The sequence below is a fragment of the Myotis lucifugus genome, unplaced genomic scaffold (genome assembly GCF_000147115.1).
Source record: "Myotis lucifugus unplaced genomic scaffold, Myoluc2.0 scaffold_236, whole genome shotgun sequence".
In the NCBI taxonomy this organism is placed as follows: Eukaryota; Metazoa; Chordata; class Mammalia; order Chiroptera; family Vespertilionidae; genus Myotis; species Myotis lucifugus.
The window spans coordinates 1,075,491-1,096,657 of NW_005871284.1; the positions used below are offsets into that span (position 1 = coordinate 1,075,491).

The window sequence follows — 21,167 nt, forward strand, 5'->3', positions numbered from 1 at the left end:
ATTGTTGGCTAGCATTGAACAACAAGGCCAAATATTTTCTTTTATGAAATTCCATTCCACAATAACCAATCTATAGGTATTCAGTAAATTGAGTTTCAGTTTAATTTCATGGAGCTTATTATTTATAATGAATTTCAAAGACACTGTAAGTAGATCATCTTAATTATATACATTTAGTCATACTTGTTTTTATGTAAAGTTATGAATAAATTGAATTAAAAATCAATTTTTTTTGAAATGTACTGAGAACCTCTGTTAAAATTTTTCAGATGAGTTTCTTTGTAATTAAATGACTCATTTATAATTTGAGTTAACATTTTCACATTTATCTTGAGGATAAATTGAGCCTTTCAGCGACTGGATTTTCCTAAAGACACTATTGTGTCAAAGACATGATAGAACAAATTTTAATCAAGAATATCAAAACTTCAAAAGCCATTTCTTTTTTGTATGCTGATTGTATTAAAAAGTATCTTAAAACCTTTGTTCTTTATTTTTACTGGGTTGACATCTGTCAAAAATATTCTTTTATTTCTTTTTCTTTATTTTTTAATTGAACTTATTGGGGTGACATTAGTTAACAAAATTATACAGGTTTAAGGAGACTTGACTTGGGGTGGTAAACACAATACAATATACAGATAATGCATTGTAGAATTGTATACTGGAAAAACATTTTTTCTATTAAAAATAATATAAAATACCTATATTTTCTTATTTTTTAGATCCATATATTTTTTGTTTGAATATTTCTAAAATATATTTAATATGAGAGTGTCCTCTATCCCCATTTCTAACCCCAGTGCCCTGAGAAGCTGATTTAAATATATTGTGTCTTAGAATTGATGATCTTGTAGATTTTATATTAAAGTTATAGTGTAAAATTGAGGTATGTTTCCAAGTGATCAACTTCTAACAGCCCTCCAGCGGGGGAAGGGAGAGGGGGGGAACAGCAAAAATGAATCATCACAAATACTTGATTCTCTGGTCCATCCAGCTGAGGTAACTGGAGACTCACTAAAAACTCGGTAACATTAGTAGTTCCATAGATTTTTTTTTCCCCCTTCTCTCCTAAGTTAAGCTTTTTGTTTTGAGATAATTATAGATTCACATGTAATTCAGATGTAAGAAATAATACAGGGAGATCCCATGTACTTTTTATTCAGTTTCCCCAATGATAACATTTTGGTAAAACTATAGCATATTATCACAACTAGAATATTGATAGTGACATAATTCATCAAACTTATTTCAATTTTTTCAGTTTGATGTGTGTGTGTGTGTTTCTAGTGAGTTCTATGTCGTTTGATCACGTGTGCAGGTACCTGTGTCCACTACCACAGTCAAGACAGACATTTCCATCACCACAGGATACCTTGTGTTGCCCACTATAACCTCACCCTCCTCCTCCCGTGGACTTTTCACAGATTGGGATGGCAGTATATTTCCTAGCTATGTTTTGGGGTAGTAACTGGTTTGTTCTTTTCCCCTTGTGAATGTCTGCAAGTAAATAATACAAAGAAGTGAATGCTGCGTGTCCACTGTTCTTCATTGTGCACCTTCCTGTTGCCTGGCAAAGGAACCAACAACAGGGCAGAGGGCTGCCTCGGGTGGGCAGCATTTCTAACTCTCTGGAGGAACAGAACCAAATTTAACACCCTTTTTTTCCACTCCCAGATTACGCTCGATTTGAGGCCAAAATCCATGACCTACGAGAGCAGATGATGAACCACAGCATGAGCTCCGGGTCCGGGTCCCTGCGAACCAATCAGAAACGCTCCCTCTATGTCAGGTAGGCAACCTAGCATTTCTTACTGTGATCTGGCTTGTGAGCAATCTGGCTTGGCAAGACAAAGGCAATGGATCATGTGTTCTTATTAACCCATGCTCACCAATACACCACTGTAAGACCTTAAGTTTAACCATTTTTTGAAGAAATTTCCGAAAAGCTATTATGTTAAATTAACAAGTTATTCTTTTAACACATTATTCTTTGACTATGTTATGATCCAGAGTAAAGTTCTTAGCACAGGTTGCAGTAAAAATAATGAGAAAAAACATTTTTAATTTTGATAAATTGAATATGTGGACCAATGCTCTGGACATTTGCTCACCTTCAGTATGGGAAGTAAGCATTCTGGAATCATCTCCAGACCTGTGTGGTATCTACTGCATTAACTTTGGTGTATTGATTTGACATCAGACATAGTCTTGTATATAGAGTTATGTGTTTGTCCCTAACGAATTTTGGTGGAAAGACTTTCTTCTGTGGCATCTTATTACCAATCATTTCTTAGACCACGTAAGTCACTTATTCCTTGCCTGACAAAACTCATTAATTTACCAGAAAAAAAAATTGATGGAACTTGAAATGCCTTCTGGTCTTTCATCCTCATAGTTCACTCTTGAGTAAGATCCATCCTCACTCAACTATAACATGTGCTTCTTCTTAGCACAAGTCTCCTGTATTCCTTTCAAAATATACTTCAATAGTGCTAGCTGTATTTATTAAAATAATAAATGTATTAACAGCCAAAAGGGGAAGGTGGTGCCTAATTCATGGTCCCAATGAATCCAGGTTCCAATGGAAGAACCATGTCTGTCCCTCCTCACTGTATTCTCCTCTTGCCAATCTGCCCCAGAATCTGGTCTGACTCCCACCTAAGGTCATAGTCTCCTCAGTTGAAATTTTACTGTCTTTTCCGGGCATGGAGTGTGTGTGTTACAGACACTAAATGATGTACTTGAATTGATTTTTTCCTGTTGACTCCACTTTGGCTATAAAGTTATCTCTTGTGTGTACTAGGTAGGCACAGCAGGGCCAAGGAGGGAGCAGGACTCCGGAAGGCGGCAGGTTCTCGAGGGCCTCGAGTTGCTGGCCACTCTGACAAGCATAGAGTCCCTTCTTATCCAGGCAGTTCCAGTACCTCAGAAGCCCTGAGATTTTAAATTTTTTAAAGTCAGAATATTAATGTTCGATATTTGTCCAACTGCATTTTGGAAGATTATTTGATATGCTTCTGTGTAATCTGTGGAAGGAACGATTGAGAACCACCCTAGAACGTGTCTTTTAGTGACGTCACAAATACGATGGAAAGTGGCTATCTCTGTTCTCCTCACTTGTGTTTTTTTGCTGGTCTTTGTGATACCAAATATTTTTTAAATTTCGAAATGTTTTGGTCTTGGGTAGCAACTTGGAAAAGCCAATTAGGCTAATGGGTTAGAGATAAATCAGTTAATGGAAATGAAACGATTATATAGAATAAATCTGGAAGGAAAAATTACTGTAGTGTGGGTATCTTGTTAAAAAATAGAACGCACCAAATGTGAATGTACTAGAAGAAATTTTCTGAAAATATTGATGATAGTTTAGTCCTTTTAATTAAGTTGTAGATTAGGAAAATTAAATGACGTGTTATGATATTACATAGACTTATTTGAAAGAGTAGTGTTAATCAGAATCAACCCTTTATTCTCTAATGTGGTCATTAAAACTGTGACATACAAAAGATCTGAAGACTTCAGGTAATGTTATCTTGTTAACATTCTAATAGTTGGAGGTTGTATTGAAAGGAGAAACTGCTTTTAAATAAAGCTCAAAACTAGTGAACACTTTATGGGAAATTCTCCAAATGATTTCTCTACAATATACAGTGGGGCCTTGACTTACAAGTGTCCCAACTAACGATTTTTTCGAGATATGAGCTGTCTCTCGGCCGATTTTTTGCTTTGAGTTGAGAGCTAAAATTCGGGTTACGAGCCAGCTTCAGATACCCCACCGCTAGTTGGCGCAGCGAACGTCACAGTGAACACCACATCAGCCCAGCATCACGTGTCTCACTCGTTCACTTTAAGATTTGACATATGAGTAATTTGAGTTACGAGCTCCGTCACGGAATGAATTAAACTCGTAAGTCAAGGCCCCACTGTACAGAAATGGTATTTGATTTCCAGTGTTCGATTATTAATACGTATTTTGTCTGTAGAGGGCTGACTGCAGCATCTAGATGACTTTCTAGGGGCATAGAATTGGAAAAGATACAGGCTATGCATAGAGTGAAAATCAGAGGGAAAAACAGCATCCCCTGGCCTTATTTTCATGTGATGTGACAAAAACAGTCCCTCACCCCTGAACACCCCAAAACAGGCAATAAAAGTAAAGGAATTAGCAAGGAAGGCCTATGGGGAATTCTTACTAAAAATGATTGGGTAAGTTTGTACCTTTGTTGTTCGGGTTTTGTTTTGGTTTTTTTTTAACACCATTTTTGGCTATAGGATTTTTAAAGAGATGCTTGCTTTTTTTCTAGAGTGCTTGAATAGGACTAGTGCCCGTTGGTTATGCTTATTTTATAAAACCAACTAGTTACTTTCTCAAAATAAATGAGTAGCAGGGCTTCTCTGATTATATAACTGTCAGATAATGAGCATGTCCCTTTGATCTTCTAATGACACCCTTTATTCTGTTTAGCTGTATGTAATTCTAGAGCTGGAAGGAACCTTAGCTATCGCCAGGTCTAATGCTTAATTTACAGAAGAGGAAACTTGAGGCCCCAGGAAGGAAGAGATTTGCCCAGGACCCCACAGCTATGTGGTGGCAGAGTCAGATCTCCACCCCCCTCTCCCCATGGCACTCTGCCTCCCAGGGGCTCAGCTGAGGTGGGTGGAGTCAGCTGTTGAATGCATCTCTGCTGTGCTTCCCAGTCTGCTCCTGTAAACACTGAACCTGACCCTTAGATTAGGAATAGGTGAGCTGAGAAGAGAAATTCAAACATAATCTCTTTGGGGTTTTTGCAGAGGATAAACTGTGCCAGAGGGCCTTTGGGATTCCTTTAGTGTTTTTCCTATTTTTCTATGAAGCAAAACCTAAATCAGAAAGCAAGCAGTCTCTTTGTTCAGTTATAAACAATTAAGCTGACTGAGCAGAATATTTATCTTCCCCCTTGTAGCTCTCTCTCTCTCTCTCTCTCTCTCTCACACACACACACACACACACACACACACTCCTCCCCCAACCCCCACCCTGGCTGTGCCCAGGAGGAGGCATCTTCGCAGGATCATGAAGAAACGGGCCTCCTCCTACAGAAATGATCCTCCCAGGTGATAGCAATTTGTTTGGCTGAAAGTGTTGAGCAGGGGAGAGGGGGGTGGGAACTACCACTTCTGAGCCAGGCAGGGTTTTAAACTTGAGCCAACCCTCTCTGTTTTCCAATCTAGTTGTAACTATTTTCCTTCTCTTAATCTTCTGTGTAAGGTGCTTGAAGTGCTTTGGTAGCGCTGTACGCATGGACTTGCTTGTTGCTAATGATAAGACTGTGCATGTTCTATGCGAATGACTTGGAAACATTCAATTTCATGGGCTATTTGTACTGTGTATTTCCTGCATTGTGAAACACCTCTAGTTGTAGAACCTTGAAAGTAAATAAAATGTTAAAAATTTTGAATAAAATATTTTTCAAAATGCTCCACAAGTACATTATCAATTCTTCAGACATAGATGCACGTGGGCTCTGGAGCCACAGGGATACAGCTTTTGTTGTGTGAACTTCAAGGCTCTCCACAAGCCTATTATCATATGCACTCCCCGTCTTCCCTCCCAGCTGGTAGAAGCATCCCTATAACAGAGAACAAGGCTTTTCCTGCTGCTGGTAGGAATGGGCCTTTGTATCTAAATGCTACTAAGAATGGTCAGAGGTATAAGGGGATTAAAATCACATAAAAGTGCAAATTGCTAAGGAAAGATTCTTTCTCCTGATAAAAGAGAGTTCAATAACCTGTGACAAGGGAAGAGAATGGGGAGGGGAGGACAGAAAAGCAGGTAAGTCTTCCAATGGGGAATAAAAGGTCACAGGAAAGACTGTAAAAGAGAAACTTGGCCCATGTCCATGTCTTCATAAAAGGTATCGATTTGGAGAGTTCAAGTGAATAACCCCTCTGTTGTGAATTTGCTTTTCAAAGGCAGTTGCTATGATTTATTTATATATTCATCAAGCACTTTTTTGAGTGTATAATGTGAGCCAGGACTTACAATGGACACTGAGGACCCAGCAGTAAAAGTCGTGTTTCCTGTCGGCAAAAAAAAAAAAATCACTTCTAGTGAGTGAGACAGGTGAGGGGAAGACAGTCACAGTGCAGTGTGATGTGAAAAGCAAGCTCTAGAAAGGCCTGGAATTTTTTTGCTTCCTAATTAATGCAAGGATATCTGAATTGATTCTTTGCGATCTTAGATGAGTTCACCCAGAGACCTTTAAGTGTTTTTACTCAAAGAAATACATTCTTCATCATCATGACCCAGTAAATACATGTACCATACACATAATGCTAAAAGAAATGTTTTTATTAAACTATTAATACCTTTTATGTACCATGTTCTTTGTTATTTCCCATTCTATTTGCCTCCTTTTTAAACAACAAATGAAGGTCACAGCTCATTAACTTGATTTAATAACTCAGGGACGGATCACTATCTACAGCCTGTAGATGAGTGAACAAGGAGGAGTGTTCCAGGCAGATGGCACAACCACAGGGTCCTCTTCACTGCAGCACACTTAGCATCTCTGGGATCCCCAGACCCTTGGTGTTCTAGCCAATTTGGGAGCCAGTTATCCCTGGAACAGATCAGTAAGTGGAAGTGAAGGGAAGCATTGGTTGGGCATCTTCTATGGGTCAACCATTATGCTAGTATTCTACATATATTTTCCCATGTGATTCTCCCAACAACTGGAAGAGTCAGGGACTATTTCTTCCATTTTACAGACAAAGAAACTGAGACTCAGTGACATTAAAATCACCGAGCTAGACTGGATGTGAGCATAGACATTCAGGTCCTGTGTGTGAGGCAACATAGAGCAGTGTTAAGAACACGTTTCCTGGATTCTGTCACTTACTAGCTCAGTGATTTTGGGCAAGTCGGTCTCTCTGCCTTAGCTTCTTTTTCTGTGAAATGAGAATAATAATAAGATACCATAAAGGGGATGTGAGCATTAAATAAAGTGGTGAATTTAAATACCTGGCACATGGGAAGCCACTGGTATATGTTGGTGCTCTTTATCATTTATTATAAAGGCAACTTTTCCCCTATAGCAAAGAGAGGTCCTAGAATTGATTCTGAATAAGGTGCTGTTTCCTCAGCGAGGAAAGTGACACCCTTGTCACTTTGATCTCCTTCAGCGAGGGAAGGAGGACAGACTTCCTGGCAACCTTTTACATTTTTGTTCTTCTAGACCCCATGAAGGCTGGAGGGAAGGGCCAGAATTCTATGGCTCCAGAATGTCCAGCTTTGTCAGCTCATCCCCCATTAAAGTCTAACCAGAGGAAGGATTTGAAAAGTATTCAGCTGGAGAGACAGATAAGAGTCACTGTGCTTATAACTGGCCCTTCCAGCTCTTCATAGATGTCATCAATGTCCCTAACCCCGTGATTTCACCCACTTCCCTCTGCATTCTTCACCCCCTCCAAGCCACCTGCTCTGGATTTGAAGGACTTCTTTCTTTTTCACGGTGATTCTAAGTCTACTTTAAGTTAGTAACTCAAAGTTGCTGCTTGCTAATACAGTTTTTGTTTCACAGGCTGTAATAGACCAATGCACCTAGGTCTGCCTCCTGCCCATTGTTTAACATAGACTTTCAGACATTGGTTCATTAGTACATTGATGCTTTCATTCAATAAACATGGTCTATGTCCTTACCTACAAAGTATCAGTCTGAGGTAGGTGTTAAGGATACAGAGATTTAAAAAACAAACACAGACCTCCTTCCGTCAGCATTCTGGTAGTCCATATCTGTAAGCAGTTCAAACAGTGTGCAGGTTATCTATCATTTCCTGATAGCTCATGTGTTATATACCTTGCAGTTATTTTCCCTATTTTAATCTTTACAACATGCCTATAAGGGTTCCTACAGTGAAATCTGCCCAGAAGACCACTGTTATCTAAAGCTAATCTATAAAAAATAGTTATCATTCTGGTCTTTATTAAGGTTTTAATACTGGACTTGCAAACCTCAGTTAATGTCTCAATTTTATTTTATTCTTAATGTCTCATGCCATAGTGCTTGATGGAACGATGTCTTCTTAATAAATACTTGTTAAATGAATTCATTTCTAGACTCTCTTTCCTATATAGATGTGGAAAAATAGAATATAAGTCAAGATCTTTGAGCGATTAATTCTATGGAGGTTCAATACTAGCTGGGCTGCCACCAAGTGCAGGGAGTCTGGCCATGTCCTGAGGACACAGGCACTACCTACTGGTACTGGGATTTCCAGGACACATCTGGCTCTACATGGCCCTTCAGGCTGCTCTCAGAGAGAGGGCTTGGGATAGGGAGAAGCTCATCCTGTGTTTCCTTCTCAACACCCTTAATCCCTTAGTCTTTTTATTTTAAGGATATAAAGCTGGGAGTTACATTGAGGGAAATCTTGAAAATAAATTCAACCTAGATTCTTTATCCTGATGGGTTGTTTTTTTTCTAGAGGAAAAATATTCTCACCTGATTAATTTTGGTGGGAGGGGAGAGATACATCACCTTAAAAGTAAGAGACTCTGTTTTTGTTTTGTTTTTTCATGTAAACAGTAGTATAGCCTTCCAATCCACTTCCTGCCCCCACTGCACTGCTCGTCAGTAACCCAGGGATGGTAGGAATGTGGAATGGAGCCTGTCAGGGGACTTCACTTCAGTACCAAGCTGCCTCCAACTTCACTTGGCTATGGATTTCTCAAGGGCATTTAAGACAAAGCCATGAAATCTGTGGACTTCTCATAAGTCAGATTTTTATCTTCCTCTTCAACCTTGGACCTAAGATGCTCTCAGCAGCTATTCCCAGAGGCCACAGCGCAGTCAGCTCTGTGCACCCATGGCCCAGTACTTGGCAGAGGGCTGGCTGGCAATGGCATTTTTAGTGCCTCTCATTCATTCACTCATACATTCTTGTTTAGCAAAATCACCATTTTTTCATTCAGAAATACCATGCATTGCCACAGAACAAGAAATAAAAACTGCTTGTATTCAGATGTCTTACCCCTCTTAAAATCTTACTGAGAGATGTGAGCAAGTATCTGAAACAGTCTAACAGGATGAGGCAGAAAGTGGAGACTTGAGAGACCAGAAGAGATCTAGAGATGGCATTGAAATGTTTGGGTACCCAGAGCTTGCATGCCAGTGCTTCTCTCCTGGCTTCATTTAAACCGAAGTCAGTGCTATGTATGATACAGGTGATTATTATCCCCATTCTACAGAGGAGGAACCTTAGAGAAGGCCAAAGATATTTAAAAATTACCTACACAAGGTGCAATGTGGCCAAGCCATATTCTTTACCCAGGTATGTTTCTCACTGAAGCCCATGCTCCTTGTACTATATACAGTATGGTGAAGACAAAGCTAATCCTCTAGGGCAGTGGTTCTCAACCTTCCTAATGCTGTGACCCTTTAATACAGTTCCTCATGTTGTGGTGACCCCCAATTTCATTGTTACAAATTGAACATAATTAAAGCATAGTGATTCATCACAAAAACAATATGTAATTATATATGTGTTTTCCGATGGTCTTAGGCGACCCCTGTGAAAGGGTCGTTTGACCCCCAAAGGGGTCGCGACCCACAGGTTGAGAACCGCTGCTCTAGGGGCACAGGTTAAATTCATATTGATAGACCTGTTTGGTTTGGTTTATGCTTTATAGCAGGGGTCCTCAAACTACGGCCCGCAGGCCACATGCAAATACAAATATTGTATTTGTTCCCGTTTTGTTTTTTTACTTCAAAATAAGATATGTGCAGTGTGCATAGGAATTTGTCCATAGTTTTTTTTTAAACTATAGTCCGGCCCTCCAACGGTCTGAGGGACGGACGGTGAACTGGCCCCCTGTTTTAAAAGTTTGAGGACCCCTGCTTTATAGAGATGTCCTCCATAGGGACCTGGCTTCTGGTCTGGACTTCAAATCTTATTGATGGCTAATGCTTGAGCTTCTCATTTATAAAATGAACATAATATCTAGTTCACAGGCTTATTGTTAAGATTAGGTTAAACTAAGTCTATCAAAGAGCCGACCAGATGGGACTTACTAGGTAAAGGGGAGGTCCCCGTACCTCTTTGAGTGCTCAGAGCCTGCCTCCCATGCTGGTGCCTCCCTTGAGGCAGAACAGATTTAGATTCCTCAGTTATACTTTGAGATTCATTAGCATTATGTTCACTCTTTCAGGCATTTGCACTTTTAATTGCATCTTAATTGTGGAATAAAGGGTCTTATCTTCAGGCAGCTAATTTTAAGCAAGAAATAGAAAGGAGGCGGAGTCCCTGGGGATCTGGGGAAGTTTTCTTTTCCCCCTGAAATTATAGGCTGGCCCTGATTTTTAAAAGGTTTCTAATTTTTTTATTTCTAAAGGAAGAAGGACAAAAGTAGCACAGATGACCCTTTTATTGATCATTACATTTTTCCTCTAACACTCTATCCTGAAATCTCAATCCATGTGTCATTTTTATTAATGGTGGGCCCTCATTCATTCATTCATTCAACCTGAGTCATAACCATCTACCTCAGACTGTACTATACTCTAGGGATTTAATCCTTTTAGGATTAAAGGATCAATAGGGCATCTTTTCTGCACTTGAGGCACTCAAAGGTCACTCTACCAACCTAGATTCTGCTCCTAATCCCACAGTAATCGTATTTCCAGAAATCTCACATCTCTGGGGGAAGTCTTGGCCTTTTAGCCTCAAATGACCACTTTCTAGAACAATCCAAACAGTTCTAGCTAGAAAAGACCAGAACAGTAAAAGGTAGGCGACAGGATACTCACAGAAAAGAATAGGGGAAAGGTGAGGGCATGGAAAAATTGAGGTTAACCTTCACCCTAAATCCGGTTAGGAGCAAGGAATAGATTCAAGATATTTTTCCATTAATCTCAGTACCTGACACATTACAGGAATGCTTTACATATTTGTTGAGTGAACTTTTTGAGTGGCAGCTGAAGATGATGATTAAATAGAATAAAGTATTAGAAGAACCATCAATGACTCATGAAGGTTGAGCACAGGCTTCTCTGTGTTCCTCTGCATCACAAAGCTGTTCTCTAACCTTTTCATGCCTGCTGACTCACCTGTCCCTCCGCTGGATGGTGAGTACCTCTCTGATGGAGATTTGCCAGGTTACAGTCTATATCTGCAGTCAGGCATACGGTAACTGCTGAGTCAATAAAGTGAATGAATTATGGATGTCACTAGATTGGAGAGCATTTAACTTTAGTTCAAATTTTACTTGATCAGATGTGTATGCTGTCCTGTTGAGTAGTGATAATCACAGCGGGCTACATTTCTTAAAATTCATTCAGCCAAACAAATGGCATACTTATTACTATAGGTTAAACTTCAAATCCATTTTCCTTTTTATTATAAATCCATAAGAACTGCAAAATAACATTCACAAGTACTTTTCAGATACTAAATAGTCAAATCATAATAAACGTCAAATGATAATTGCATCATATTCTATGCAATTTGCTAAGCACCTTATGTGGATTATTTTATTTAATTCTCATAAAAACCCTATGCCCATGGCTCAGGGGTTGAGCATTGACCTATGAACCAAGAGGTCACGGTTCAATTCCTGGTCAGGGCATATGCCTGGGTTGTGGGCTCAATCCCTAGTGTGGAGCTTGCAAGAGGCAGCCAATCAATGATTCTCATCATTGATCTCTCTCTCTCTCTCTCTCTCTCTCTCTCTCTCTCTCTCCTTTCATCTCTGAAATCAATAGAAATATATATTTTTAAAAAACTACGAGGTAAGTGCTATTTTCATTCCCATTGTAAAGAAGAGGAAATAGAGGCCAGGTTTGCAGTTTACCCAGAAGAGGCTAAATTGGGACTAGAACCGAAGCATGCTGTCTATGCCCCTATCTGCAGTGTTATGTGACTTTTTAAAGGACTTTCATTTATTTGATTTTTATCTTGATTGATTTGATACACTAAGTCTATAAGTGGATACTGTTTTTTCACAGTTTTCAAATAAGGAATTTGAGGGTCAGAGTACTAAACTATCTACTCTTTTCTCCAAGTGTAGAGTAGTACCAAGCCCTTGCCTCTATGCACTCTTTAAAGATCTATCAACACACAACTCACATGTATCTTTGTCTAGAGTTTGCCTTGTGTTTCATTTATGACCATGATACATACTACATGATTTTCATAGAACTACCTACGCATTGTTAAATGTTGAATAGGTAGCTGAATATCGTACAGTCACCGTAGATCCTATTCTCTAGTTTGAAGATGCCCAGAGCATGTGGATTTGTGATTAAACTGAAGCGAGTCCCCACTGAGCTGTGGCCATTACAACAGTATGGACAAATTCACTGCCAAGACAGAGTCTACAAGAGTCCCACATCAAAGAACACAATAGAAGTGCCCATAACACACAGTGCCCTGCACATGTGGGAGGAGATAACGGCCTGACACCCACAACCAGCTACACAACTTGCAGAGCTCAGTGCAAAATGAAAATGTGGAGCTCCTTGTTCAAATATCTGAATATCGAAACAGTGGGGGCCGAGCACAATACTAAGTATGGGACTCCGTGCGCCTGTGCAGCCACACCCACTCCTGCTGACACCTGGTTTAGAAGAACATGTATGTTTTTCTTAGCGTGTAGTGCAATAAGTGTAAGAAACACAAAGTCAGTATTGGGATCATTTTCAAGGATCCAAATTTTGTCTTTTACTTAAAAGAGTATTTTATATAAATTGTACCTATGTCTGCTTTTAGGATATGTAGAAACTATCTTCCAGTTCTGTTAAGTGCTTGAGAAACTTTACATTCCCACTTGCTCTGAGCTTTCAATGGCCCACTTTGTGTACTTCTCTCTGCTGAAGTCACTCTTTCAAGAGCTAAGTAGTGTCATTATTTCACATTGTTAGCACCTGCTGTACACTTTTATCTTCCTGTTCGGCAGGTCACTGCCTCCTTCCCTTGCTCCTCAGGCCTAAATTTTAAAGAAATGTTTCCAAGTGTTTCAAAGGACTTGGGCAATCACAGGGACCTGTTAGCTGTTGGTGTTCTTTCCATGTGTCATTTTCTAAATGCAGAGGTTGCAAGACTTGTAGATCTCCCTGACCACCAACATTAGAATAAAAGAAAATGAAGGGCTTGACATGGGATTGACAACTTCATTTCACCAAGTAAGAATTCTAAAAGTAAACACACATACAAATTATAATATATATTTTAATAGATTGCTCCTTATTATTGCCATCATTTTCTATAAGAAATGACATTTTAATGCCAAAAGAAAAATAAGACTATAATCTGAGCTTCAGGAAAAATTGTATATTGTCAGAACTTTACTAGATGAATCTTCATAGCTTTTCTATCCATATAATCCTATAGTATAGATGGGCGGGGAATTGGGGTGGGGGAGTGGGAATAAGGCAAACATTGTGATGACTAAGTGGTTTAATTCTTAATCCAGAATCTCTTGGTTCTAAATGATTCTAAAATGCTTGGGGTGCATTTTTTATCTTTTTCCTTTCCTGACAAAGAAAACCAACTTTTACATTTATTTTTCCTGATGTACTTTCTTCATCTTTCATACTGTTTTTCTCAGTAACTAAGAAGCCCACACCCATCCTCCGTGATACACTGATGCTTACTTTTTTATAATACTTATTAAAGGCAATAAGAAATTTTCTACCATCAAACCATTTCTTTTATTTTAAATTGTATTTGTATTTATTTTACATTGATGTCACTCTTTCTTCATTTTAAAAAGACTTTTTTAAAGACATCATGTTATAGTATCACAGTTCTATTTAAAACACGGTGTATGCTGTATTGCTTCAGACCAGATTGCTTGCATCATGAGCTTTTGTTCTCCTTAATTTTCTTAAAAATGCAGATTTGGCCTGTCAAATGGAGGATCCTATACTTTTTAAAAATTGGGTTCCATGGGTAGAATAATGAGAAAATGGAATGTAAAATGAATAGAACTTTACAATGAAAAGGATATTTGGCAGTTTCCAGTGACCTCTATCATAACAATATAAATTCTCATATAAAGTAACTTTTCAGTTCTTAATTTCTATACAAAGCTCTTAAATCAATTACAGTGGCTTCTTCTGAACTGATTCATCCCTCTCCTGTTAAGAAGGGCTCTGAGACCCAGCTGGTATTGATCAGTGGTCAGGGCACATGGCAGGGTTGCGGGCTTAATCCCCAGTGGGGTGCGTGCTGGAGGCAGCCAATCAATGATTCTCTCTCATCATTAATGTTTCTATATCTCTCTCCCTCTCCCTTCCTCTCTGAAATCAATAAAAGTACATATTTTTAAAAGAAGGGCTCTGAATTATGTAGTCATCAAGAAAGGGTCTGTGTGCTTCTGGATGCTGTGAAGTCAGGTTAGTGGAAAATTTCCCCACATTGAATGAACTCCATTGTTGGCTCTTTCTGAGATGATGACATTTCTCTCTGTTCCTAAAATTCCCTGTTCCTGCCCCTTCCCTCATAAATGGATGCCCCCATAGTACGCCCACCTCCACAACACACTAAATGAGTCCTTGATTACGTAATGGATTCAGGTATCCTAAGGACAAGTAGATGGTGATGAGAATTCAAATTTCGTCATATTTGCAAGGAGTGTAATTATTATCCCCATTTTGCAGGTAGTGAAACCAAAGTTAGATAGCTTATATTGTTGCCCAAAGTCACACAGCAAAGGAAAACAAATGTATCTCAGTTCTGTCTGATGCCAAATCCCTGCTATTAACCTCGTGTCTAGGTTTTCTGGAAATACCACATTTTTTTGGATGTGCCTCACTTCATGCATGCTCCCTCAGTCCTATCAGTACTTATAATTGTTATAGAAAGTCCTGTGAGTTTTGTGCTAGAAAATATAGTCATTTCATGTAGGATGCATCTCCCTCAATAATAAAGGACCTTAAAGATAGTAATAAAGGACCTTAAAGATAGTCAGTGAGTGGATCCGTGACATAGAGTTATGATGGCTCAAATTTCAACCATAGGGTCACACCCTTGGTCAAACAAGCATTCTCAGCAAAGAGGCATGAGGTTTCCTGCTGTGGGCCACTGCATACAAGATGGAAAGATTACAAGGCCTTCTGACTAACCTGCGCAAACAGGGTGTAGTGGAAAGGATATGGGCTTCGGTTTTTCTTAGTATTAATTACAAAATACTATGCGGGAGGCTGTCAAAAGTGAAAAGGTAGATCAGATATGCCCTCAAGGATTCAGTTAAAACTAGCTGGATAGAAAAACAGATGAAAATAAAATTATATTATTCTGAATCCAGACTCTGCTCCAACATCTGACAATATGTAAGGAGTAGGAAATTGAGGAGATTTGAAAGGTCATGTGTGATGGGTTCCAAAAGTAAAGGTGTATGTTTTGGGGGAGGGGGTTCATCTTTGGCAGTGCATTTTCTCCGCAGGAAGTAATTAGGGACTGCCACAGAATGAAACACTAACGCCTCTAGAATACCAACTCACTGAGCCATTCATTCATGAGTTCACAGCATGATGCAATAGGCAAAAAGCCAGGGTTTTAGAGTCAGAAGTACCTGGATTCATTTCCTCTCCATGTGGGCCTCAGTCTCCTCTATAAAATGGGGATGATATGTATACAACTCAAAAGGTTTTATGTGGAAAAATGTTTGTCAATCACCCAGCATCTTACACAAACTCAGAAATTAGAAAACAGAGAACCCTTCTTAGCTTTTTTTACCTTGATACCAAAACATGAAATGGTCACTGTAAGAAAAGAAATGTATAGTTCAATCTCTTTTAATAAGATCAAAAATCCAAAATAAAATATCAACAAAGTGAATCCAGGAATATATAAAAAGGATGTTATAAGCACAAAATGCACTAATCATAAAGAAAATTCTGGTATATTAAACTACAGCAACATAAAAACATCTGTTCATCAAAAGATACCATAAATAGAATAAAAATATAAACAGAACACAGAAAATCACTTAAAATGCAGAGGTCTTAGGGGAAAAGTGTAACCAGAATATATAAATGACACAAGTTATTAAGGAAAAGATGGAGACAATTTTAAAAAATGATTGAAACACTTGAACAGGTAGTTTATGAAAGAGGATATGTAAATGGTCAGTTCACATATGAAATTATGCTATCTCATTGGTCATCAGGAAAATGCAAATTTAAATCCCAGTGTCACTACCTACCCTCCAGAATGGCTAAAATTGAAAAGACTATTCATTGCAAATGTTGGCAAGCATGTGAAGACTCTCATATGTTGCCCATGGGAGGTAACTTGATATGACCACATTGGAAGACTGTCAGTATCTACTGTTGGTGACCATCTTAACCCTATGCTTTGTTTCTAGGTATATACACAATAGAAATATGTATATATGTGCAATAAAATAAATGCAAGAATGTTCATAGCAGCATTGTTTATATGGTAATAGCCTAAACCTGGAAATAACCAAATGTCTATTAATAGAATAGGTAAATAGGTACATTGTAGTTTATTCACATAAGGGAATATTATCCTATAATAAAGAGGTAATAGGCAAATTGACCATCATGCCCTCACACAAGATGGCCGCCCCCATGTGGGCACAAGATGGCCACCAATAGATGGCCGGCAGGAAAGGGCAGTTGTGGGCAATCAGGCCAGCAGGGGAAGGCAGTTGGGGGGGGACCAGGCCTGCAGGAGAGGGCAGTTGGGGCGACCGGGCCAGCAGGTGAGGGCAGTTGGGGGGGGGGGACACCAGGGCTGCAGGGGAGGGCAGTTGGGGGCAACCAGGCCTGCAGGGGAGGGCAGTTGGGGGTGATCAGGCTGGCAGGGGAGCAGTTAGGTGTCCATCAGGCTGGCAGGTGAGTGGTTAGGAGGTGATCAGGCTGGCAGGAAGAAGTTGTTAGGAACAATCAGGCAGGCAGGCAGGAGAGCGGTTGGGAGCCAGCAGTCCTGGATTGTGAGAGGGATGTCCGACTCCCAGTCGACAGTCGGACAGCCCTCGAGGGGTCCCAGATTGGAGAGGGTGCAGGCTGGGCTGAGGGACACACCCTCCCCCAATGCACTAATTTTGTGCACCAGGCCTCTAGTACATCAATAGAAAGGAACAGCTTGCTATGTGCAACAGCAGGCAAAAATCTTGCAAATATAATATTGAGTAAAAGTTCAAAAACACACAAATTTATTATATTACAGTTCTGTGGGTTAGAAGTCCATTAAGGGTCTTACCAGACTAAAATCAATGTATCAGCAGGCTGCATTCCTTTCTGGAGGTTCAAGGTGCAATCCAATTCTTGCTCATTTGGGTTGTTGGCAAAATTCAGTTACTTACAATTGTAGGACTAAATCCCTGCTTTCTTGCTGGCTGTCAGCTGAGCATCAGTCCTGGTTTCCAGAGGCTGCCACATTCTAAAAGCTGCTAATTGACTCCTCATTTGCATCTCTCTCATCTACCCAAAAAAGGTTTCCGGAATTTAAAAATGTAGTGACTAGATTGGACTCACCCAGATAATCCAGGATAATCTCCTCACTTCAAGGTCTTTCATCTTAACCACATTTAAAAGTCCCTTTTGCTGTGTAAGTAACATATTCACAGATTTCAGGGATTAGGGCAATGACATCTTTGGAGGCCCATTATTCTGTCTACCACAGTATGATTCCATCTGTGTTACATTCAAAAATAGGCAGAATGAACCTATGGTGAAAGAAGAGAGTGATTATAATTGGGATCACATTCCTTAATGCCGTGGTTGGCAAACCACAGTTCGAGAGCCACATGCGGCTCTTTGGCCCCTTCAGTGTGGCTATTCCACAAAATACCATGTGTGGGGGCGCGTACAGTGTGATTGAAACTTCGTGGCCCATGCGCAGAAGTCAGTATTTTGTGGAAGAGCCGGTATTTTGTAGAAGAGCCACACTCAAGGGGCCAAAGAGCCGCATGTGGCTCGCGAGCCGCAGTTTGCCGAGCCGCAGTTTGCCGACCACTGCAAAATGGATAATAGGAATAATAATACTCATTTTAAAGAGTTGTTACGTTGTTACAAGTATTAAATCCAACAATAGTGTTAATTGCCTTGAAAAGTATCTGCCACAAAATAGACCCCATTACTTATGTCCTATTTTCTTCTCTTCCCTCTTCCCTAACTTTCACCTGTAAAAATGCTGCAATCAGGACTTTTCAGGATAAGGTATTCTGAAGATTTATAGACCCTATATAACAATGCTTACCTTGTAATGAATATCCCCTAGAAATCAGAGTTTAAGCAAGAATTCCATGTGTTTCTAGTGTGCCAGTTGAAATGGGGTCCTTCCATTGAACTCGCAAATATAAGCTTTGATAATATTATCTTGAGCTTTCAAACTGACCCAATCTCTCTCCCAATCCTTCTGTGGGCTTGTGCTGGGCCCTCCCCTAATCAATCTGGTCTTTTCCCCAAATTAGACACCTCCCCTACATTGAATTAGACTGGTTTGTCTTAATTAAGAGGGATCTCTGAAGTAGGGGAGCCCCCACAAGGGTATGTCATGTTCCCCAAGCTCTTTGCCACTGTAACCAGTCCACACCGGCTTTCTCTCCTAGGAAGGACCACAAAGAGTCTCTAACACAGGATTGTTTTCCTAGTTTGCTCTTCTTGCTTGACCACAATGTCTTTGGCTGCACCTTAGAATCACCTGGGGAGCTGTAAGGACAAAACTTTTGTTTCCTTTACACAACTCACTAAATACTGTACTTCTGATACCAGATGTGTGGGTTTTCCCCCACACTGACCAATTCTCTGACACCAGGCTTGCAATAAATTCAGGTACAACTAGGTTTACCTAATCCCGCATTTCTGGTTCTTGCTGCTCTCTCCTCCCGACTCTGTAGTGCACTGCCCCTCCCCCTTCCCGCCCACTCCCTGGTCTGACCCTGGCTTTTCCTTTCCCTCTCCTTTTTATCTGCACCCCTCTCCTTAGGGCTTAGCCTATCCCAGGTCTCAGCAATCAGTTGGCATGGAAACATTAGGTGAGCCTGCTTGCTGAGAAAGATGTTCTGTTTCCAAGTGAAATGGAAAAGATTCAAGTGCGATTCACTTCCAGGCATGTTAACTCTTGAGCTCATCCTTTTATTTCTCCTGTCCATGGCTCCTAATCATCAGGAGGTAAAGGAGATTATCTTGATCCAGGCTGCCCACCTCATCCCCGTCTGCCACTTCCCCTACAGACCCCGGACTGAGTCTCAAGGAGAAACCAGCTTTTTCATCTCTCCCTCCCTTTGCTCTGGCCCTTTCTTTGATTCCAATGCAGTCTCCTTCTTTCAATTTGTCTGAAAGGTTCTCAAAGGCCTTTCAAAATCCAATTCAGGGACCAAGTCTTCTAAGACCTTTCCTGGCCCAACCACTCCCCCTCCTCTCATTGTAGGAAACTCCAAGTTTAGGTAACTGTTTTCCCCCTTAGACTGTGAGCTCATAAAAGGAGGTGTGCTATGGTGAGGGGCTTGTATGTCTAGGCAGTGATGGCGAACCTATGACTGTTATGCCCAGATTTCACGAGAACTCATTTTTTTGGTTGATTTTTCTTTGTTAAATGGCATTTAAATATATAAAATAAATATCAAAAATATAAGTCTTTGTTTTACTATGGTTGCAAATATCAAGAAATTTCTATATGTGACACGGCACCAGAGTTAAGTTAGGGTTTTTCAAAATGCTGACACGCCGAGCTCAAAAGGTTCGCCATCATTGGTCTAGGGTGTAGTCTTGGTTTCATCACTTTCTAGACCTGAGATCTTGCACAAGTCCTTTGCCTCCTCTGAGCTTCGGTAGTTTCAGACCTAAAATAGGAAATACGCTATGTAATATGCCTGCTATTTTTCAGGTGCTGGGTATTGGTTAGGCATTTTATTTCATTTAACCCCACACTAAATCTGAGGTAAAAGACAATATTGTTACCCCTTTTACAGTGAGAAAACTAAGTGTCAAGCATTGAGAAACCTGTCCTAAGTCCCACAGCTCCTACATGGAGGAGCTGATTTTCAAGACCAGGTCTGAGTCATTACTGCTCCGCTCTAGTGCCTGTGTATGTATATAAAGCACCTAGCCCTGTGCCTGCCCATCGGAGCTGAGAGGAGACAGGTGGACAGATGGATGGGTCAGTAAGAAATTGCCATAATTCTATGTTCTCTATGAGGATTCAAATGAAAATTTAAACCCTCTCCCGTGGTTTAAGTCCAATGTGCACATTTTCCCCGAACTAGTGGGCTAGGGTCAGGAATACAAAGGCATTTATCTCCTTTATACCTGTGCCTCCTCCAAAGACATATTTCCTTCCCACTTGAACCACTGCCCCCACCACCCCCAAAGAAGATAAAGGTAGACTGGCTCCTTAAGAATTGAAAAGCCGAAACAATGACCTTTGAATAGCTATTAAATCACCTGACAGCTGCCGCTGCCCCTGGGAAATAAGTCCTTCATTGTCCGTGTTGCTGTTGTCAGCAGTGTCACAGCCCCTGGCTGCTGGGAGGACAGAGGGAAGGAGAGTCAAATGAGCACCACTCAGGAGACTTAGTGGTGCTTCAGTGTAAACCATTCAGTACTGCTCAGTGAATTTCTACAATTTTTTTTTAACTAACCAGTAATTTAGCAAATGAAGAATATGCGTGGTCTTATTCAAATATTTCTATTTTTGCATACAGATAAGTGTAAAATGGATCTCCTTTAATGAGGAGATTCAGTGTTAGAGCTGAGTGTATGTAAATAATACCTTGAATTTCAGAAGAGTAGAACAAAGCTTGTCAGTTTGTCTAGGACCAGCCACCACACAGTGTCTCCTTTTTTTTATAGCATGCTTCAATCATAGGCTTGGTTACCAGGGCTACTGATTTTTAAATTGTAGTGCTGAGACTATTAAATGGCATGGTCTCCTACAGATCCTGGAAGCAGCAAAGCAGTAGTATTTCCTTCCATCATATTCTCTCCCCCTCCCCCCGCCCATATATATGTACATAATATTAAATCCAGTTTTTTTTATACTCATAAAGGCCTATGGAATTGTTTTCCCAATGTTAAAACACAGAATTCTTTAATGGCCACATCCAATAGCAGTTCTAAGTATAATGCCAAAACTGTGATTCACTACAGCTTGCAGTATAAATAGATCAGACAATTAAAATAGTCTCTGTAAAATAACATTTATTTTAGATC

General features: G+C 40.0%; 1 protein-coding gene across 9 annotated transcripts in view; it reads left to right on the top strand.

Moving 5' to 3' along the window:
* Positions 1 to 21,167, top strand: part of DLG2 (discs large MAGUK scaffold protein 2) — a 1,152,012-nt gene that overhangs the window by 999,534 nt on the left and 131,311 nt on the right. For all 9 annotated transcript variants that reach the window (XM_023762195.1, XM_023762199.1, XM_023762198.1 and 6 more), the window contains one exon: positions 1,678 to 1,792. In XM_023762195.1, coding sequence (XP_023617963.1) covers positions 1,678 to 1,792 — 115 coding nt within the window. The remainder of the gene's footprint in view (positions 1 to 1,677; positions 1,793 to 21,167) is intronic.